General features: G+C 44.4%; 2 protein-coding genes across 5 annotated transcripts in view; both read right to left on the bottom strand.

The window, feature by feature from the left end:
- The window catches only part of HSD17B7 (hydroxysteroid 17-beta dehydrogenase 7), a 30,724-nt gene extending 30,097 nt beyond the window's left edge, over positions 1-627 (bottom strand). For all 3 annotated transcript variants that reach the window (XR_008506224.2, XR_010412178.1, XM_045876805.3), the window contains exon 1: positions 471-627. Coding sequence is in view for 1 of the 3 variants with exons in the window: in XM_045876805.3 (XP_045732761.1) it covers positions 471-505 (35 nt within the window). In the remaining 2 variants the exon portion in view is untranslated. The remainder of the gene's footprint in view (positions 1-470) is intronic.
- Positions 628-5,024: 4,397 nt separating this feature from the next.
- The window catches only part of DDR2 (discoidin domain receptor tyrosine kinase 2), a 152,227-nt gene continuing 134,155 nt past the window's right edge, over positions 5,025-23,096 (bottom strand). For both annotated transcript variants that reach the window (XM_045876802.3, XM_064593831.1), the window contains 7 exons: positions 22,695-22,905; positions 20,837-21,060; positions 19,503-19,630; positions 17,164-17,355; positions 16,640-16,874; positions 13,792-13,941; positions 5,025-11,836 (listed from right to left, as the gene is read on the bottom strand). In XM_045876802.3, coding sequence (XP_045732758.1) covers positions 11,702-11,836; positions 13,792-13,941; positions 16,640-16,874; positions 17,164-17,355; positions 19,503-19,630; positions 20,837-21,060; positions 22,695-22,905 — 1,275 coding nt within the window. In that variant the 3' untranslated portion in view covers positions 5,025-11,701. The remainder of the gene's footprint in view (positions 11,837-13,791; positions 13,942-16,639; positions 16,875-17,163; positions 17,356-19,502; positions 19,631-20,836; positions 21,061-22,694; positions 22,906-23,096) is intronic.

The raw sequence follows: 23,096 nt of genomic DNA, 5'->3' as shown, positions 1-23,096 counted from the left end.
AATGACACCCCCCACCCACCCCGTCCCACTGCTCAGGGGTGCTGAACCTTATCTGGGGGGCAAAGTCCTGCACAGATACAACACTGGGAGCACACGACGGTCGCGACGCTACGCGCCGGGCACCGAGGTCGACCCGGACCAGCTGGAGGAGGCGGGGTCCGCGTGGGAAGCGCCCTCGTCCCGGACACCAGCAGGACCCCCGCGACGCTCCAGTTTTCCTTTCCGCCGTCACGTTCAGTTCCAGCACTGGTTACTGTGCGCCTCGAGCCGCCGGACGCCCGGGGCGGGCGCAGCGAGGACGCGGGGCCTGCGGGGCCTGCGGGGCAGGGGCTCGCGCGAGGCCCCACCGGGCGAGGCCGGGGACGCCTGCTCCGGGGGGGGCGGGGGTCGCCTGCGGTGGTCCGGCCCTGTTCTCCCTGCTCCCTGCGACTCCTGACCCGCCGCCGCCGCGGCCTCCGAGGACGCCTCACCTGCTGGCCCCGGTGACCACCACCACTTTCCGCATGGTCTCCCTCCCCACCGCCGAGCCGCGCAGGGGCCCCGCCACCGCCTCCGGGGCACAGGAATCCGGTCACCCTACGCGGCCACGCCGCCGCCGCTGTCCAATCAGAGCGCGGCGGGGCCCCGCTCCCCTCGCGTCATCGACTGCGCGCTGGGCCCTCCAATCGCGGCCCGCCGTGCGCTCCCCGAGCCGGGCCCGGGGGGGGTGAGGTAGGCCGAGGGGCGGGGCCGGGCCCGAGCCAATCCGGACTCCCGTCGTCCCTAGGCGGCGCAGGCGTGCCAGAGGACGCGCGGGGCTCCGTCAGCGCCTGCGGGATGCAGGGCGGGAGGTCCCCTGAGCCGAGGAGGCCTCGGGGGCGAGGGTCTTGGCACGCCGGGGAGATCAGCCTGCCTCTTTATTGCAGGAAGGGCTCAGGATATTTGCACAAGAACGCTTTAATTTTAGAGGCACGATTTGGGTCTAGGAATTGAAGTTTGAGTAGTATCATCGACTTTGCTTTCCACTCCTTTTTGGGAAGTGTAGATCCAGGCACTGCGCCGTTTTACAGACCAGCTTCTGATCCCGGACCAGCTCTTTCTCTTTAAAAAATCATCTTTGGGCGCCTGGGTGGCTCAGTTGGTTGAGCGACTGCCTTCGGCTCAGGTCATGATCCTGGAGTCCCGGGATCGAGTCCCGCATCGGGCTCCCTGCTCGGCGGGGAGTCTGCTTCTCCCTCTGACCCTCCTCCCTCTCATGCTCTCTCATTCTCTCTCTCTCAAATAAATAAATAAAATCTTAAAAAATAAATAAATAAAAAATAAATAAATAAATCATCTTTGCAAAAATGAACATTGATTTCATTAAAAATTTTATGTAGACTCATGCACGAATAACCAATTTTCAAAATTTGGAACATGGTATGAATCAGAGTATCTAAGAACTTCATAGGACATTGCGAGGGTGTACTGTAAGCTCCTACTTCAGTGTTTCTCAGACTCTGTGGTAAAGGACCCGTTTTGTTTTTCCAAGCCATCCCAGATGGGTACTTTTGGAAAATACAGTAACAAAGCATTATTAGAAAAATGAAATAAAAAGCGAAGGATACAAAATACAAGCCCCAATTTTTTATTATTAGATGTAACACATAAAAGAATCTTCTGCCAAACTGCTGTTAAAGTTTCTAAGGCTTACTCTAGGTTTCTCTACTTATCGTGCATTGGTAACAAGGTGACCATCACTAGTCTAGGTTCACACTAAGTAACTCCACACCTCATGTATGTTCTACGGAACGTACTTTAATCTACTTCATGGCCTCTTTCAAAGTTTCAATTATTCATGCAAAGCAATGATCCCTCAGCAATGTGAGACTGATATAATTTATACTGGCTTTTGAAATCATAGAGGTCTTGATTAATTTGATATTGTAACAGCACTCCAGCTCGCTTCAAGTTTATGGGCTCCTTGCTTGCTGACCTAAGTCCCTTGGTCTGCAACAGAACTAACCTACTTTCCTTGCAATTTGCAGACCACTGGCCTTAGGGAGTGAAGAACCGAACTTTCCCAGAAGATAAGGTCTGACTACATTCAAAAACAGGTGCCACGAATACCAGCAGGTCTGTTCAGGGTCATGTTGACATACACCTAACTGCTGGGGCACCTGCTTCTCCTTCATGTAGCCCCCCTCCCCCTTGTCCCATGACTTCCCTTTTAAAAGCCTCCACCTTGGTCTGGATGGGGAAGATGGTCTTTGAGAAGCTAGTCCACCATCTTCCCAGGTTGCTGGCTTCCTGAATAAAGCAACCTTTGCTTTCCCACCATCACTCGTCTCTCGAGTGTTGATTTGGAGTGGCAAGCAGCTAAACCTGAATTCAGAACTGGTACTCTGTCCAGGAACAATATCGGCTAGTTTAGTAATACTTTATCTTATACCAATAAAATTATATTCAGAAAATAAATCAATTATTTGAATATTAGATTCCTAAATCATTAAAATATCTTTACTGTTATCTGCGTGGTACTCAGCTCCTACCCTATGCCACTTACAACTATTCTAAAGAGACCACGCTTTGACAATATTTTCTGGGAGTCCTAGAGTAAAATTAACCCCAATCTTTACAGTCTAGACCCAAAGCCTCCTTTTAAAGTGTCCTAGGGCTGGGGCGCCTGGGTGGCTCAGATGGTTAAGCGTCTGCCTTAGGCTCAGGTCATGATCCCAGGGTCCTGGGATCGAGTCCCGCGTCGGGCTCCCTGCTGGGCGGGGAGCCTGCTTCTCCCTCTGCCTCTGCCTCTCTCTCTCTCTCTGACTCTCATGAATAAATAAATAAAACATTAAAAAAAAAATAAAGTGTCCTAGGGCTCAGAAGTGACATGTAGAAGGAGTAAGAGTTGTGGGGCTGTCCTATGAAAAACTCATTCCTACAAAGAAGGGGGAGGGCCCAGGCTCTGGAGATTCAGCATCACCACAATTTTGGGATGACAGCCAGTATAGGACCCAGTGTGAGTTAAGTGAAAACAGGAAGACCAGAGCAAGAGTGGCAGTCCCCTACTAGCGTGATGTCCATCCAGTCCAAGTTAGGAAACCTTGCTCTTTGCTTCCCTCTTTCAATTCAGGTTGGGCCTTTCAAGGTTCTTCAACCTTCACAGGATGGGCTGAACCACTAGAGGTGCCAGAGAGACCAGGAGAACAGAAATCTGTTGAAACAGATGGCACTGAATTTTGTATTTTAAAAATATTTAATCACATGTAGGACACCTCAGTAACGGTTATAATATATACTTTATTGAAAGGTGAGTAAGTGTGGCTTTCATCGTCCCAAACTAGTCATCTTGAGTTTATACTGTTTATGGGGCTGTTTTCCTGGAAACCAGAAGAGGAACCTCGTACGCAACAATCCCATGTATCCCTGGCAAACCTTGGCCCCTTGAACAGAATAGTAAATATAGCACTCCTACCTTTGACTATTTACTACCTTATAAGTAAATTTGCCTCTCCCCTAAATGCTGAAACCGATCTCTGGTTCCTTTGATGGTGCCTGAAACAGTCCTTAGGTAGACAAAGATGAGTAAAAGTACCTTTAGCACCCAGGACAGAGCTCTATTCTGGGTCCTTAGAAACCTCTTCAGAAGCGGGGGAAATCGGAGGGGTAGACGAACCATGAGAGACGATGGACTCTGAAAAACAAACTGAGGGTTCTAGAGGGGAGGGGGGTGGGAGGATGGGTTAGCCTGGTGGTGGGTATTGAGGAGGGCACATTCTGCATGGAGCACTGGGTGTTGTGCACAAACAACGAATCATGGAACACCTCATCTAAAACTAATGATGTAATGTAGGGGATTAACATAAGAATAAAAAAAAAAAAAAAGAAACCTCTTCAGAACTGACTTGCAAAAGAACAGCTGCTGGTGGGGCCATATAGCTCTTCTTGTGGGTCTCTTTCATCTGTCTCCTCTTCAAATCACTACACATTCAGCCTGGCCCAAAGCTACTCTGAGAACAGGATTTTACCCATTTCACTAGATAGGAAGAGGTACATATGTTGCTTATACATAAGGAGTTACTCCATGCAACTCAAGGACCAGAAGATAGGTGTGTAGACTTCTTTATCAAATATAAAACGAACATAAAATTCTAAGTGGCAATCAATCAGTAACAAATTACATACTCAAATCAATGCCTGGCATATAGATGCCATATCGTCTACAAATACGTATCATGCATACCTTCCTTTAAAGTTTGACAACAGGTGTTGACAATACAATTGTATCTCTTTGAACATCTCTGCTGTTCCTGTTTACTTTTTTCTCCTTTGCCTCCAACCCCACTCCCACCGCACAGATACTTGAATCCCTGGCCTTTAGCCCTGGAATCAAACCAGACACTCTGAGGGTCAGAGTGTGCCTTCGTGAATTATTATTGTCCTCTGAGTATTCTCTGAGAATTTCTACCCATTCTCTTATCTATCATAGCTATTGCTGGAAAAAATATGTAATTATTCAGAAAATTAAAAGGATAAATATATTCCTCAGGAACCAAGTAAGAAACATGTTTTTTCTTTGGGGTGGGGGTGGTGGTGGTTCATCTTAGTTTCTCTTACAAAGACTGTGTCTGTATTCTGGTTGTTCAGAGTTTTTGTTGCTTTTTGTATGCCTGGGTGGTCTTGAGACAGATGACATTTGGATTTAGAAGAGATTTCTATGTATCAAACAAGACCACTTTGTAACAACAACAATAAAGCATCTGCAATTAATTCTGGACTGGATTCTCCAGAACTGGACTAATGAGACAACCCAGAATCCCAATCTCTAGTATGTTTGGATGTGCCAGAGACCAAGATGCTTTTCTTCCAATAAACAGTCAAGTAATATGTGAGAAGCCTGTGTAAGTAACTCTCTGCTGGATATCCCCCAATGAACAGGCACGCACAGCATGCACACCACACCACACTTCCTTGGCTCCGTTCCCGTGCCCCATCAGGTCTCCAAAGAGACTGTAAGGAGTAAAGGTAACCAAGCCCAGAGCTGCTGACACAGAAAGAAGGATCCATCAGTAGCATATTTCTTTAATCATTGTTATTTACAATTTATCATCTGACAGACTTACAGAGAATAAATAAAGAAAAGAAAATATACAATTGGTATCTTGTTTCTTTTTCTAATACAGAGAACTTTTACGTATTCTATTTTGGAATGACTATGATAGTTTTAAGCAGAGATCAATTGGTTTGCTCTTTACCCCTTGACAAGACACATCATCCTCCAAAGCCTACAAAACGAGGCCCAGATATTCCCTCCTCATAGGAAGAGTGAGCCCTGTTGGTTCAGAAACTCAATCCTCAGAAAAAGTTAGCAGACAACAGGGTAGAAGAACAGGGTATCATGAGTAGTAAAGGACATAAAATGTATAGGCTAGGTTACAAACTCTTGGGTGTGTTTACAGGAATCCTACCCAATTCCAACCATTTCTAAGCCTCTTTTCAAGAAAACAGGTGATTGCCTTATCACATTGTGCTTTCCCTTGAGTCTCTTTGCAAATTCTTCCCTCATACGCTTTTGTGAATATGGGTAAGCACAGGCTAGCTGGGGACTCTGATCCTTCTCCTTTAGAGGTTCTTGACAGGTGTCTGCTGGAGAAACCAGAAAGCTTGTTTCAAATAGGCTAGGCTTGGGGCCAGAGTCCCTCCCTGCTCTTGATGGGGTGTCTTGTAGAGAACTGCCTTGCACTGCTGTCTAACTACCCCAAAGAATGAGGTATCTCCATAGATCTATTTCATCCTTAGAAAATATACAAATGGAGAATGTACTTCACCAGGTACGAGTCTGGGCACTTTTCTCTCTTTCTTTGTTTGAAAATAAACCCTCTGCATTATAGCAAAGCAGTTCTCCCTAAATTCACCCCAGTTATGCTGGATGACAAGTTTCGGTTTCTGCCTTTTATTCATTCCAAAAACGACACTCAGCAAATATTTACTGAGTGCTTGCTATGTGCTTGGAACTTGATAGGGCATGCGTTAGGCAGTGTGAACACAGGAATCATCTTGTGACCCACAAATAGGCAGATGAAAGATGCCATCACAAAACTCACAGCTGTCTTAATTCCCCCCCACCCCAGGTTATTTCTGTGTTTACATTTAATTTGGTCCAATGTAGCTGTTATTCCACTTAAGAATTGATATTTAGGCAAATGAAATGTCTCTACTATTCTGAACTTTGTGTTTCATCACACACTAGAAGACTCTTTGCCATTGTACCCTATTCCTTTCACAAGCCAGCCCTGGTGCCATTAACTAAGTGCCACTCAGCTCTTGACCAAAATACTGGTTTACCCTAAGTCCCCCGCCTGCCACCATTACAAACCCTACTCACTTCTAGGAACTGCGGTGACCATCCAGAATGCCCCACACCTGATTCTCTAGCCAGCAAGCTCCATGCAGGTCTCACTGTCTCTGTGTTTCCAAATCCTTCTAAGTTGTTCTTGGATTGTTCCAGATGCTAAAGAGCCAAACTAGTCAGAAAATGTAGAAGCAGTCTAGGCAGGATATTGCTCATTGATAAACGAACAGATTAATGTGTTATATTCTCTTTAGAATTTTGTAGAATTGTATCCAGATAGTGTTTTTCCTGCTGCATCCAAGCAAGGCCAGGTTACAAATTAGAAAGGAATGAAGTATCCAGAAACTAAGTAAGTACATGTAAAAAAACCTGGTGAAATCTGCATAAGGTCTGTAGTTTAGTTAATAGTATTACAAATGTCAACCTTCTGGGCTTGAAAATAGACAATGGTTACAGAAGATGTTACCAATGGGGAAAGCCTGGTGTCAGGGTAGGGCTGCTCTACTATTTTCCCAACTTCTTACGAGTCTTAAAAGTATTTCAAAATAACAAGTTTTGTGTTTTTTTTTAAGATACAGCAAGTAAATAATTACCCACCACTTGTCTGCCACCAAGCGATGCAGCTAATTGTGCCAGAGAACTCAAAATGCCAAAAAAATCCAATCACCATTAACCATTCTGGTGTTTCTGTCTTGATTCAGCATTCCAAGACATTTACCAAGTGGAAAAGATATTCATCTGTTTCTATAAAAATGTTAAATTTCAATTCAGAAGGATTTCCCAGCATAGATCAGGATCTGCAAATTCCAGAAATATTTTGGGACCTACCATATGCCCTGCCAGAAGTCAGGGGTCTTACTGAAGAGACCAAGATGGCAGGTATATCAATATAAATTCAAGTTCGGATCAAAGACTTATGTTGGAGTAATCTAAGCCCTAACTATAAGTTTCTTCATTTTTTTTTCAGTTTTGGGCAAAACAGATGCTGTTCTGTTTTAGAATATTTCCTTGGAACATCTTCATGTCTCCCTCTTGCAGACACTCCCCTTCTTCTGTTCCCCGTTACTCAAAACACATGGCTTAGCCCCACATCATGGCTTTCTTGTGGGTCTGGATGGGACTAGAAAAACACATGGTTCCAACGTGGCACATACCTCTTCCCATAGATATCAAACAAGACTTAGTCTTGTCTAACTTCAGCCCATTGTTTCAATGTTTCCCTGTGGCCTTTCTGGGCACAGCATTGATGGGCATTATTTAAAGTGGATATGGTTAACAGAAGCAAGAGAAGGGGGAAAGAGACCCATGAAATGCCATAAATTCCCTATCTCTAGGTCTTCATTTCCAAAGTGGCACTTGGGAACCAGTCTAGTTCAGGCAAAGGGTTGATTTCTTCCCACCACTGGGATCCCCAGCACCTGCAGGGGTCCAAAAGCCACCGATGCTCTAACGGCCCCCTCCCCCACCACCTCACAACCGAGAAGACCCTTCCCTGACGGCTGCTGATGTGTTTCTGTCAGGACCTGCCCTTTCTGAAAACTCTGAAAAGCTCCCCTCCTTTTCATACATCACACCTGACTTTTCATTTTTCAATAAATACGTTTATAATCTCTATCATTCAGAATTTCTTTCTCTATACACAGCTATCCTTTATCTTCAAGATGCTTGCTTTTCCTGCCCTCTCTCGGACCTCTCTTCAGAGATTCGCTCTCATGCTTCAGCATGGGTTCTCACCTGCGCCACCTGTTTCTACCTTGCCACCCTGCCCCGCCCTGTGTCCTTCCCTGCATACCCTCCCTTACCTCTTTCTGTGTCGCCTTCTCTCTGGATCCCACCCATCTCCCCCACTCAGCCATGTGCACATTCACTGCTTCACTTTTGACTCCAATTCCATACAATGCTCTTTGTTACACTGTCTCGTGCACTTGTAAGTGACCTTTCCAGGCACGAAAACCACATTCTCTCCCCGGTGCCTCTTCCCACTCCAGATCTCATCTGATCGCATATGTGTCTGGACAGCACATCAAGATGTGGACCTAGTTGTCAGCCCATTCACTGGCAAAAGTATGAATTTAAATCTGCCAATTCACAAACACAATCTGGACATAAACTATTTCACGTATGTCTTCAAGAGGACAACTCACTACACACGTAACAAAGCCCCCTGTCTGGCTGTCCCTTTTCCTATGTCCCTTTCTAAAAATTCCCAGCTACATTCTTCTCATCGAGGTTGGAGCTACCTTTAAATTCAACATACTAAGCCTTCACCGTGTCCTCTATTGGGTCTGTTGGGTCTGTGCAGCGAGGCTCTGTGGGTCCGACCCGGCTAGACACTAGACCTGTGTCTGTGATCAAGAGTCTCGGTGCCGGAAAATGAGTGTCCTCCTCCCGGGACAGGGTCACTGTACGGGAGAACGCATGCTTGCCAGCCACTTGAAACAGATCACTCTGTGACTCAAGGCCAGGGAAATCCAGACACACTAAGTTGATTTTCAGTATGATTTTTTTTTTTTAATATGGGATCATGGAATGCAGTGAATTAAGGCAGAAAGGTAAGAAGAAAGAAGTGGCGAGATGAGGCGAAGATGGGGATATGATGTCTTCTCTTGCCACACAAGAAATCGTGGGGCATGATCTGCATGGAGCCCTCCCAAAGGCATGAGGATGAAGGAGGACAGGCTGCCTGCCCTGATTTCAAGGCTCTTTGATTCTACTGAAGTGAGGTGATTAGGCAGGGGGTGCCCGGATAAAACACTACTTCTGGATGTTTCTGTGAGGGTGTTTCCAGATGACATTAGCATTTGAATGGGTGCATTGAGTGAAGCACATTGCCCTCTCCCATGTGGGGGGGGCCTCATCAAATCCATTGAGAGGGGTGGGGGAATAGATGAAAAAGACAGCAGAAGGGGGAATTCGCGCTCTCTGCCTGACTACTGAGCTGGAATGTCAGTCTTCTCCTGCCCTCTGTTTCTCAAAACTTTCCTGGGTCTGCAGCTTGCGGGAGGCAGATGGTGAGACCTTGAAACTCCATAATCATGTGGGTCAATCCCCTATAATAAATTATATATATCTATGTATATATATCCTATTGGTTCTGTTTTTCTAGGGAACTCTCTAATACATGAAGTTAACCCTGGTCTTGGAGGCAGAGGATAGGGGATAAGAACATGTCTGGCCCTGCACATATGAACTGAGATATGTCTGTGGAAATGCCTGGTAACACTTCAAAGCACTGTACCCCTGGCAGCTGTGTCCGTTACTATTACAGTGAGTTCCCTGCATGATTCCTTCTGCTGACCACGATTTCCAGAGCAGGAGAGGACCAGATAAGGGAATCCGTATCAACTGTAGAATTATCCAACCCGCCCTGCACATATCAGGACTGGGAGAGGCTTCAAGACCATCTAATCCAATGTCCTCATTTTACAGATAGGGAAACGGAAGTCCAGAAAGGTAAGGGGACTTGTCCAAGGTGACACGCTTGGCTTGGGGCAGAAGTAGGACCAAAGCCCCCAAACCAGCGCTCTCCTGACTCCCAAACCTACAATCTCTACAGAATTAGTCCTGGGAGAGACTGGAGCCCAGAGTCAAAGGACAGCGATGGGGGCAGGTATTCACTAGGGTCAGAAGATGATCTGGAGGATTTGGGAACTTTGCTTCTGCTGCAGCCTGGAGCAATGCTGAAGGCTGAACAAGGGAGAACGGTCAAGTCCCTGAGTGACTGTGCACAAGGGGGACCAGGTGAGGGCTCCAGAAACAGACCCAAGGACTCAAGACTATTTCTTCTGAGCTTGGGAAGTTTATTCTATAAGTTTTTCTTATAGAAAAACTTGAGAGGCCCCCTTTCCTGCTTCTCACTAAATCTGAGCCCTTGTGGAGCATAAAGCTCACAGTCCGTTCTGAGAGGACTCATTTGACAGTGTATCAGTCTCCATGAATTCTGAACCCAGACTGTCCCGATTTCTCTTCTGCTGGCCACACCATCTCTGAGGCCAGAGTGTGTATGAAGCAGAAGCAGTGAATGACTTCTCTTTCGTGCTCACCCTGTGTCTCTCTGAAATCAAGGACTCTTAGGGTTAAAAGGACATTAAATATCATCTCATACAACCATATACCTTGTGTTTGAAAGCCTACATCTCTCTTGCCTATTCTTCAGCCTACATCTGAAGCTCTTCAGTGACGAAAGACTCCCCCCACCCCCCTCCTTCTGGAGGTGGCCCATTCACCCTGTGCGTTCTGCTGGCTAGGCTTTCTCTAATAAGGAGTAGAAATCTATCTGCTTGTAACTTTCCCTCACTGGCCCTCATTGGTCAAGCATTCTGGAAATGCGCAGATCTACTCCCTATTACACACAGCCTTCAGACATGGGTTCCCTAGGGGATGCATTCACTAAAAGAGCTGAAAGACTTAGAGAAGATGAATTAAAGGGCCTGTGATCCAGACATCAAAACACCAGTCTTTACTGATTCAAAACCAGGCTCTCACTGAAACACACACCTGATAACATCTGAACAAGAAGAGGACCCTCTGCAGAAATCACAGGTGACTAGCACATCTGTTACCTGTCCTCCACAGGCCTCTTTTCCTATATCCATTCTCTGTTCAAGAATCCTTCCATGTATGAGGCTCTTTTTTGGCAAATGACAATTCCCCTTCATACAGCCTTGCAGCAGGCATTCTCTCCTATGCACATCCTCTGTGTTGCCTACACATATAGACCATATCGACCTTACCCTTGACCCCCGCCCACAAATGAACAAAACACCCACTCCAAGAAGTGGGAGTTTCTCAAGCATGTATCATCTGCTTTGACAGGAGAGGGAAACACAGAGGGTAGGACATGTCCAGAGGGTCAAATTTGGAAACCAAGAAATCTATGATCAGTTGCTGAATACCAACCATTGCATCCGATTCTCCACACTTACCGAGTGTTTTCCCTAAGCCTCATCTCATGTTTCCTAAGACATTAGTATTCTTCAAGTTTTTCGTTCTGAAAATACGTTTTAAAAGGTGACATGGGAAAAATATTGTAGCATCTGCACATTTATAAACATAGCATATTTAACCTGTATAAATTATCTAAATTTTCTAGCCTGCTATCCAACACTTTGGTATATTAAGTAAGATTTCTTTACTAGATTTTATCTGCCCTAGGCTTTTTTTTTTTTCTTTTTTTAGTTCTTTAATGTAAAAAAAAGAGTATATATGGGTTGGGAGTAGAGAGTGAGGGAGTGGAGTGAAGGGAGGCCAGGGACAGAGAGAGAGAGAAGCCAACAAGCCTCTGCCTCCCAGGCCCATTCAATGTCCAGATGGAGTGGCTTAGGCGTGGGTGAGGGGTAGGTCTCATGAGAAGGACCTGGGCCATTGGAATGTCGCCAGGCAGTGAAAGCATCACTCGTCCCCTTGTTGAAGGAGCAGAAGGTGGATTTCCTGGAACGAAGGACGGTGCTTGGTGTCTCTTCTCCAGCAGCTGAGCATCAGCTTATACACAGAGTCAGGGCAAATGGCAGGCTGGGGGAGGTAAGTCTTTGAAAACAAAAGTGCACAAAAAACAAGAATGTTAAGAAGAAGGGCAAAAAGGAAGTGTAGTTGCTTTGTGATTTTATTTGCCTCCCTCCCTGCTTGAACTTGAAACAGGCTTGGTGTCTGCTCTTCCCATTCCTGTCTCGGCCCTGTCCCCTTCCCTTGTGCCTCGTTGTCTGGACTAGGATCTCCTGATGAACCATTCTGAGGTCCCTATCATCATGCAAAAGATGAACCTGAAGCAAAAAGAGGTCTCAAACTGAAAAGCAAGTGGTTAAAACACAAAATCCTCCATTTATGGCCCACGCACGTTGAGGTTGATCTTGGCCGAGCCAATTGTGGCGGTGAGGGGGTGGGGGGTGGTGGCACGCTGTCTCAGCTCCTCCACTGGAATAGGACCCTAGCCGGATACAGACCCTGCAATGTATCCATGTCCCAGGATGTATCCATGTCGCTCCTACTGTCATGTTCTCTGCGACCCCCTCCCCCAGACTGGGCCACGGAGAGGAGTCTGCTGACCACAGAGTCCACCTCGAAGCTGATAGGGTTGAGAAATGACTGTCCCTGCACTCTAATATCAAACATTTAAAATGTGAGTACTGAAATGTTAGTAATAAAACTTAAAGTAATTAAATGTTGTAAAATGTAATCAAGTGTAAATTTGATAAATTATGTTTAGTAATTAATGTGCTCAATTTAATAAATTTTTATTGACAATTTAAACTCACACCTATAGGCAAGAAGCTTACTCAGCATATAATACTAATATTTGATTTTGACCTTGGCTTCACTCAAATACTAAACTTCACTATTCGACCGTTTGGTGGTTGGTGAAAATATATTCGGTTCACTACTAGTATTTAGTGAAGATGAAATAGTGGGCCCTTTTAAGCAGAGTATTCAAAAATAAATAAGAAAAAATCCTGGAGATTGTTAGAAATTAAAACAAAACGAGGTCAACCTGGGGTCATGACAGATTAGTCCAGGAGAAAAAACATTTTTTTCCTTGGTCCTCTCACTTATCTCTGCACACAGGAGTAAATTTGCCCTTTGTCATGGTAAGAAAGCAATTATTTTTATAACCAAGATAGATAATTTGGATCCCCTGCTCCCAAAATCTCTACAAAGTGTTGAGATAAAATGAAATTCCAGGACCTCTCCCTCTCATTTTCAACCTCCTTATTGTCTTATCGCTTGTCCTTCCCTTATCTTTTCTTGCTTCAATGTATTTAAGCCATTTAAGCCATCAGAGAATCGAGCTTTTCTTTCTGCAAAAGCCTTCTCCTCATCCCCGGCTGTCAACTTGAGCTGCCATGTTCCAGGGCGCTGTGGCCGGCCACTCGGGAGATTCAGTGCCCCAGCCACATCAACAAGCCCTAAATCCTACATCTCACAGGGACTTTACAAACTGAGCCAGCCAAAGAAATCTTAGACTATCCTGACTGGGAATTGGGATCCTTGTCAGCATGGGGATCCAGCTTTTCCTAAGTTCTGAGAGGCCACAGTCCAGGATGCACCTGATCATCTCTGGGCATATAAATCTAGAAACATTGCTAAATATTTAGTCCAAACCAAATTAACTACTGCCAATAAATCCCTTATTCACTTGAAAACTTCTATTTTTGTTTGTATATATTTCAACCAGGAGGACAAACCACACAGTCTAGATCAAGAAATAGAGCAAACACGAGAGAGAGAGGATTTTATTTCCTGATGAAACTAACCCCTCATATCCTCCAATGACCATGGGTTGCCATATGGATAAAGCAGAGTGTAGGGCTGGCCGGGCAGGAATCGGGATACCTCTCGGTCTTTCACATTATCTGGATAATTAGTGACCAAAGACTGCCATCCAGGTGGCCCATCCCAGCTCAGGCTAACCTGCTAAGTCAGGACTTTCTTCCTCTCACCTTCTGAAGCACCCAGATCCAGACCTGGCCATCCCCAGGAGTTCTCACCTGCCTCCCTTGGTCTCGGAAGAACTCTCCAGTATTCTCGATGACCTGCTCATCTGACAGCTGGGAATAGGGCTGCTCCTGGCAAAAGGTGAATGTCTCCCACAGAGTCACCCCAAAGGCCCACACGTCACTCGCTGTCGTGAATTTGCCCTGTTTATGCAAGGAAAAGAAGAGGAAAACGGAATAGCCTATGAGTGACAAGAGCAGATAAGATCCACGTGACCTGCTTACCCCCTTCCACTACCCAGGGCAAGGAACAGTAAAAGTGCCATCCTTTGTGTATGGAGAATCTAAAACGACAAAGTCAAGTTGTTCTGACATCAAGCTGCAGGCCACTGTCTCGCCCTCCTGTTCTCAGCTTAGGTCCGCTTCTCCTGCAGATGAGATCCCAGGGCTGAAAGAGGTGCAGCCATAAGCTATCTGACTCTCCTCCCACTGAGTGTCAGAAGCTCAAACTTCAGGCCGGAGGGCAGCCTTGGGAAAATGCCCGTGGGAATGGCCAAATAAGAATGGGAAAAGGCAATCATTTTTACGTTAGAGGTAGAGGAATCTAGTTTAAGTGGCAGGAGAGGTCCCTGGGAGAATCCAGGACTCTTACTTCCCAGGTCAGTGAAAGTCACAGTCTTGAAAGGGCAGACCAGCATGTGACAGCAATGGGATTCAGGTGTAATCGGCATGCATAAAATTGTGCACATTTCCTACTCAATAAATACAACGCTCAAGTACATGATGTTATTCATCCTTATTTTTTCAGATCAGAAAAGTGAGACAAGGGAGGTTTACTAAAATCACCTAGAGAGTAAGGCCATGAGTAATGAAAAAACCGAGATATAGAACAGGATCCTGTGAATCTCGCACTAATCCTCTTTCACAACACTATACAATACCTTTAATGGGACCAATGCTCACTAATCACATTAGAGACGGGTAAAATATGTGCTTCACATACAGAGGTGATAAAGATCCTTGTGAGGATTTATGTAAACTGGGGTATATCACAGCATCAGTCGTAATCGTGGGAAACTGGAAAGCACTTACATATCAAATTGCAGAGATGTTATTAAATTATTGGATAGATACATACACTGGAATATTACACAGCCATTAAAACCATGTTTTTGAAGAATATTTAATGATGTAGGAAATGCTAGTGATACAGAATTATATGCGCATAGCATCGTCCTGGTTATGGAATGTAATTATCTGTACCCAGCAGTCCCCCTTATCCGCAGTCCCCCTTTCCACGATTTCAGTTACCCACAGTCAACAGTGGTCCAGAAGCAGAGCATCCGCCTTCTGATGGATCATCAGAAGGTCAGTAGTAGCCTAACGCTACATCACAGTGCCTTGCAATGCACCCCCCCCACCTCGTCATGTAGGCATCTTTTATCGCCACAAAAGGAAGGGTGAGTGCAGTGCAATATTTTGGAGAGAGAGAGAAACCACACTTACATACCTTTGACAGTATATTGTTATGATGGTTCTATTTTATTATTAGTTACTGTTTTTAATCTCTTACTGTGCCTGATTTCTATATTAAAATATTAAAATATATATATTATACCTTTATCATAGATATGTATGTATGGGAAAAAAACATAGCATGTATAGGGTTCAGAGCTGTCTGCAGTTTTAGGCATCCACTGGGGGTCCTGGAACATATCCCCTGCAAATAAGGGGGAGACTACTGCATATACACTCATATACACATACACAGAAATGTGTGTATAGAAAACAACCCTCAAAGGAAATATGCCAAAATACTAATAATGGTTATCTGGGTGAGAGAAAGGGAATGACTATATATATTTTTTCATTTCAAATTTAATTAATGAATCCTTTAAGAATATGAACAAGAGATAAACAGATCAACTATAAATGAACAAAGCTAGATTGCTCTCAGGCTTTTCTCTGCAATACTAAATGACAAAAGACAAAATTACATGTACACAGCATTGTAGGAAGTAAATGTTTAAAGTCTAATAATTCCATAAATCAGCCAAGTGGTGTAAAATCAACAATAAAATGTCTCAAACATGCATGGTCAGAAAATATACCTCCAAGAGAGACATTTGGAAAAAAATTATTTGCTTGTGGTCCAGAATACCAAGAATTGAATAAAAATTATAAAGCAAAGAATGATGAACTTAAAATAAAAAGTAAACAGTGAAAATCATTAAAATAAACATATAGACATCAGTCTAAATACTTCATTAGAAACATGGTTATGAAGTTAATACAGAAGAAAAATATTTTGTGTGGATATCATTTAAGTGATAAGGTTTTTAATATCCTAGATTAATGAAGACCAATCAGTAGGTCGAAAAGGGTAGAGAGAAAAAAAATGGTCCTAAATCCCTTATGATGATAGGTGCATTTTTAACCTTTTCCCCAAATTTCCTGTAGTGAGAGTGTTACATTTTATCAGCAGAAATAGGCAAGTGTTAAAAAATAATAATAATTAATACACCAAGCAAATTATCTCAAGTCAGAGAAAATATCAGCATCTGTTGTTTGCTTCCTACTGTCTCAGGTTTGTCCCTATGGGCCACGTGCACCTGCCTACACGTCAGTTGCCAAGACAGGGCTTAAAAACGTGAGGAACTCTGGGATTCCTGGGTGGCTCAGTTGGTGAGGCATCTGCCTTCGGCTCAGGTCATGATCCCGGGGTCCTGGGATCGAGCCCGGCATCGGGCTCCTTGCTCAGCAGGGAGTCTGCTTCTCCCTCTCCCTCTGCCCCTCCCCCCACTCATGCTTCCTCTCTCTCTCTCACTCTGTTCTCTCTCTCAAAGAAATACATAAAATCTTAAACAAACAAACAAACAAACAAAACCCGTGAGGAGCTCACCAGCAAGATGCTCTCCCAAGACATCCAGCGGATGGGGAGCACTGCCCGGCCCTGGATCCGGTAGTAGTCACCACTGTACAGATTTCTGCTCATTCCGAAGTCGGCTATCTTGATGGTATAGTTCTTACCCACTAAGCAGTTTCGTGTGGCCAGATCTCGGTGGACAAAATTAAGGGAGGAAAGGTACTTCATGCCGGAGGCAATCTGGGTAGCCATAAACTTCAGGCTGGCATAACTGAGGGAATAAAAAAGAAGAAAGTGGTCTATGGGAAGAGGAAGCCGTGAGAGGAACGCTTTCTGCAGGTGGTACCAACGAACTGGAGTTTCAACCTCAACATCCCTTCTCTGTTCCCAGTGAATCTCTTTGCTTTGTCCCAAAAGGCAGCGGCACCATTATTTCCTGCGTACTAGCCTCCCCGCCATGCCAGAACACTGAGGAACTTTAACATTCGCTGCTCCCCATCTTCAGAGCCCAGGTTAATCTCATGAACACAGGGAAGAGATGGGAGACCTGGCTTATTTACCTGACAGTGGGTGCGTTGCTGGAGGCAGAACTGGGGGGCTCATGGCGGGAAAGAAACTGATTGAGATCTCCATTCTCCATGTACTCAGTGATCATGCACAGAGGGTCGTCGGTGATGCACACGGCTAAGAGGCGGATGATGTTTGGGTCCTTGAGCCGGGACATGATCTTTATCTCCTTAAGAAAATCATTCCTTTGGAGGACACAGACATAGGTAAACCCAGAGGTTGCCAGGGTTAGAGACATGAGGGGGAAGAAGACACAGCAAAGCCTAGTCCTACCCATTATCCCAAGGCTTGTTTCCCTTGGGATAACCTTTGAGAGGACAGAGAAGTTCGTACCTAGAAACTATCTTATTCTATACATCCCGGAATAGTATGCACCCTTATGCAACTATAATCTTTTTGAGAACACGAACCATGACCTGCTCACATTTGCATCCCTAGAATCCAACGAAAGGCTCACCACATAGAAAGTGATTACCATTTGCCGAATCAAATATATGCTGCTAAAAGCTAGTCTGCAAAATGAAATCTTTCCCTGGAAATCATATCTTAAGTGCACTGGGGTATTTACCTTTTTAAAAGCCATGGACTCACTCTACTAATAAAGCAAAGAAATCTTTTATAAAGTGAATAATGATCCTTTGGTTTGTCTGGTAAGTCTTTATTTTTCTCATACTGGCTGTTTGTAGTACAGGACACTCCAGCAGTCACTCATAACACACACTGAGCAACCTGTTCAAAACAGAGCTGTTTAAAGCTCATGGTAGTAATGTGGAGTCATTTCAAAAACAGTACTCACTTGACCAAGACTGGAACTGTTTTAGTACCCCACCCTTGAGTCTCAAAATGTGCTCTCACCTGCCCAGGAATAATATTTGGGTCAGTGAGACCACCAGCCCACATTCTTAAAACTATCAGAGCAGATGAGTTATGAATCCCCGTGAGTTTTCTAAGAACCCTGGACTGGGAGTCATACTGTGTCAATATAAAACCTTTGAAATCAATGCAGTCCTGATGTGACACACCCCCTCTTTCATTCCCCCTCCACTCAAAACCAGGGGTTTCCACAGCTTGTGGAGACCAGAGTCTAGGCCATCCTTCACTGCTAAATTGCAGTGGGCACAGGTGGAGGGACACCAAACCTCACCAACCAAAACAATGGGCAAAGGCTTTGTTATATCCTATCTTTTTTTTTCTTCTTGCTACTCTCTCCAATTGTGTGCTAAGGTTAATATTAAGAATATTCCCTCTCTCTAAGGGACCCAGAAGATGTCATTTTTCATGCATACTAATGTCTTTAAGATTGAGGTTCTCACAGTTAAAATTCCAGTTCTGTTCCCTCACCTTTCTTTCTTCTTCACATCCTGTCTACTGTAAGACTTTTTTTAATTAATTAATTAATTAATTTTTTAAATGTTATTAAAATATTATATTATGTTAGTCACCATACAATACATCATTAGTTTTTGCAAGACTTTTAATGAAACTCTTAATGAAATTCTTGGCATTTCCAATAATTTGGGGAAGAGGACTAATAAGCTTTCTCTCACTTTGGATATCAGTGAGACAAATCAAGTCAACACAAATGGGAAAACACATACGTTACCCAGATGTGCAGACTTTTCTGAGACACAGACAACCAGCTTTCAACCAGCATGCCTCTCTGGGTGAGGATTAACTCACCATTACTGTAATGGAAAGGCTGTCAGACAATGGAGTATGGCTGGAAACTTACGTAGAATTTATGTAGAATTCCGTAGATCCTATTCTACGCAATTTACGTAGAAAAGGATCCAAGAGACTATTAGCCAGTTTGGGACACTGCTAAAGGACTGTAGGATCCTTTTGCTTTGAGGTCCATGGATACTTTTCCAAGTAGAGGTAGCTTCTCATTTTGGGGGTTGCTGGACATAGAAGAAAAGGAGCATAAAAGAGAAAACAAAGGAATGAGAAAGTAAAAGGAATAAAGGAGAAGGGAGGAGACTTAGCAAGAAAGTTGTGTGTGAACGTGGAAGTCAGCCAAGAGGCGGTAATGACATTCGGGAGTACGCCTGTTCATCATGGTCAAAGGAGCACATATTCAGGCTCTGTGCAAAGGGAGTTCAGAAGTCAACCCGCTAATTCAATGGAAAGTGGACACCTGCATTTGCCAGAGATAGAGAAGAGAGATGAGGCCTGCAGGCCCATCAGAAAAAGAGAGCACAACAGTGAAAGGTGAGGCAGCTCACAGACCTTCCCATCTCAAAAGAAAAAAAATTGCTCAAAGGTTTCTAGAAGTATTCCTGATCCTGAAGGTGAAATACATAAAGGAAAATTCAAAATGCAGACCACAGACCTGGCATTCTTGTTGGCATCTGCTCGAAGCATTTTCACGGCCACCAGGACAGGCTGGTTGGCACTGACATCTAGGGCAAAATCTTTATCTTTGAATTTTTCCATCCCCTCCACTTCACAGAGATGAACCTAGACAAAAGTCATCTAGTCTCAGCATCATCATTTCTCCGGAAGATGGCTCAGTACTCTTGCTGGGCATTTCCTGGAGATAAGCTAACTCTTACAACTCAAGCAAAATCATCAAAAGACTATTAAGATACATGTAACATACCTTTAATTCAAATAGCCGAGACAAACGGGGGTAAATTACCCAGCTAATATGACATGTTACTACTTTATAAAAGAAACATACATTGATTGGAATGCTAAATTTGTGAATGAATCTACAACATAGCATTTTACTCCAGTACAGTCCACTATAAAATGTCACTCGGCATAAATGCTCCCATTTTGATTCAAGGAAGTTTAGTTACTGGTTCATACAAAACATTTCTTCTCTAAGGTAATCCCTTAGTATGGCATTAGCATTATAAGTAACCCCTATGTATTAGTAACAGAATAATGAGCCTGTGTTTTCAACCCCGGGGACAGGATGAGTACATATGACATCACAAACAGATGCCATGAACTCTTCCACCAACACCAAACCTACCCAAGGGCAAAGCATACCACCCACACTGAAAACCAAGAACACGTTCTTCTATCTCATCTGGTGTTCAGATGGCACCGTTGAAGGGCTCCTGTTGCCACTTAAATCATGGCTTTGGATTCTCAGAAGGTTCACGTGACTGATGTAAGAGTGCAAAGTCACTGTTGGAGGGCGACTGGGAAGAGTGCTCCTCCTTATCTCAGTTGGCAATTCATTCCCTCGTGGCTGAGTCTGGGACTCAAGTCAGGGGCGAGGTTGTTTTTGACCACTTTACACATAACTCCCATGGAAAAGAGGAAAACAAAGTGGCTATCAAGTAGCAGGATGTTCTTGGACAGTTTATCAAAGATGATCACATCTTACGGGTCCCCACCCTCTGTAACCTATTGTAAAAAAATTTGAAAATACTGAATGTTTTTCAGGATATCTGAAGTCTAGTGACTTGCTGGCTTTAAAAACTATACAGAAATCAGAAGACCCAGGAAGCTTTGTGAGCTCTTTCACAAAGATGAGGTGGACCCAATCCCAGCCTTCTAGAGGGCAAGGAAAGGAGAGATGAGTGAAGGAGACATTCTGGTATGAATCCACTTTGGAAGGGGCACTTTTCTGCTCTCCTGGCTATTTTTATTCAACCACTATCTTTGGGATACCAAGAACTGGAGACCCCCAAAAAAGATTCAACTCACCTCCCCGAACTGGCCTTCTCCCAGCTTCTCCTTGAACGTTAGGAGTTTCCTGGGGAACTCTTCCACAGCCACATCTTTCCCTGAAAGCAGGTCCATGGTAACAGCAGGCACTGAGTAGGTGTTGCCTCCAGTCACCCCCTGCAGGTTCACAATGTCAGCCTCTGCGTAGTGGGGTGCTCCCTCGGGCCCGCTGGTCTGGGCCGGCTTCACAACGCCACTGCAGCCTGGGAAGACACCCGCAATGAGCCCGACTCCAAGGGGCATCTTTGGAGATCCTTCCAGGAAGAAAATCTGAGAGGAAGGTCAGGAATGCCCTGAAGACAGCCTATGCTACTCCATGCCATTCTCACTCAGAGAAGGGTCCCTCTAGAGACCCTTTCTTGTGGCCTTCGGAATGTGGAACATCATTTTCTCTCTTCTTCTTCTTAAACTACGTGATCATTAACAACCTCCTTGGCTAATCTTAGGGGAATTGTGGTGAAGCTAGAGGACAGTTTATGTTATATAAGGGCAGGAAGTTGGAAGACTTAATCGCGTATTTCTATAATTTTAAGACACCGTCATTGATTTAATAACCTATTTTAGGGATTAAATAACTTTCTGATGATCTAGTTTAAGATACATCCTTCCTTAAAAAAATTAAAATATGAGAGGGGAAATGTTTTAAGACTTTAGAAAATAGGTAAATTACTTTAGTTCAGCCTAGGAAATAAATTAGTTTACATCCTTTATTCTCGCTATCTCTGTAAAATTCCCTGAGTTCAATGTGCTCCTTCAATGTTTGCTATCCACTGAGTGATAAATACATGTGAGTTTCCTCTCTTCCTTTGAGAAGAGCCCTTGAAAAGCCTATGCGCTCCCAGTCAGTCCTGTCTACTTCTCCATCTGGCTCTCCCCTGAACACAAGTTCTTCTACTGACTTTGGTCACTCTTCAGTTGCTGACCTTCTGGAAAAGCTGCTCTGAGCCTCAGTGATGACCCCAGAGTCCCTTCTGATGTCATTCTGCCCCACTTTTTTGAAAAACACTGGATGTGAATCAATTGGCACTGCTTTACGAAAGCAATGCTTTTCTTGAAGAAAGGCAAGAAATATTTGCTGTCATAAAAGATCTTATATTCTTCTAATAAATTTCCACCAAAGAGAAATAAACAAAAATTTGATAAACTCAGTTATCTTGAGGGCTAGAAAACTGGGAATTCCAGGATGTCTTTAGCTTCATTAATTTATTTTCTCCAGGTGAAATGCTAGTCCTGAATTTACTGCTAATGATGTTTGGTATTGGGTGAATAGCCTATCTGGGCCTCCTCATCTTCTTCCTATGGAAAATGAGGAGACCAGACTAGTTGGACTGCTTAGGTTCTTCTGGTGTTAACACTTTAGTGACACCCTTTATTTATTTTCTTTCTCTTCTGACCTGAGGGTCCCTTTAAACACCTACTATGTGATTAAACAACTGAGAAGCACTCAGATTAGGGTAGGAGCCATGGTAGATCAATCTAGAAAGACAGTGTGGACTTCTCAGGGAAATGTGGACTTCTCTCGATGAAAACCAGATTTGAGGGGCGCCTGGGTGGCTCAGTTGGTTAAGCGACTGCCTTCAGCTCAGGTCATGATCCTGGAGTGCCTGGATCGAGTCCCGCATCGGGCTCCCTGCTCGGCAGGGAGTCTGCTTCTCCCTCTGACCCTCCTCCCTCTCATGCTCTCTGTCTCTCATTCTCTCTGTCTCAAATAAATAAATAAAACCTTTAAAAAAAAAAAAAAGAAAACCAGATTTGGTTGAGTAGGAGCCAAGTGTCACACCTTCATAGTGCCTGTCATGACATCTCCCTTCATTCTCTGCCACTGTGTCATCCTCACCTGACTCTTCCTCCCCTGGAGCAAACTCTGGGAGTTTTCGTATCAGCCTCGATGGCTCCTGGTAGTCAGGGCGAAGGGGAAAGATGCGATCGTAAGTGGAATTGGACTCCTGCTCACTTGGCGATGAGGAGCGGTTGTTGTTGAACATGCTGGACTCACTGGGCAGAGAAAGGCTGACTGTCATTTCATCATCCAGCATCCTCCGGGAAGCCTGAATGAGAAGGATGGGGAAGGCATGTTAGCACAAAGGGGATCATGGCTTCCTCCTCTTCTGAGACCCAGCTCTTCCACTCAGGTGAAATACCTCTCTATTACTCTTCAACTCTGCAAGCACAAGTGACAGGGATGCAGTCTGGCTCCACAAATGCCTGGGTCGTAGAAACTTAGAATAATCCTTCATTG

This window comes from Mirounga angustirostris, unplaced genomic scaffold, assembly GCF_029215605.1.
Source record: "Mirounga angustirostris isolate CCGP_5_RB_7025 unplaced genomic scaffold, mMirAng1.0.hap1 SCAF_6, whole genome shotgun sequence".
Taxonomy (NCBI): domain Eukaryota; kingdom Metazoa; phylum Chordata; class Mammalia; order Carnivora; family Phocidae; genus Mirounga; species Mirounga angustirostris.
Note: the sequence above shows the minus strand (reverse complement) of the source record. Positions and strands in the feature narration are given on the sequence as shown.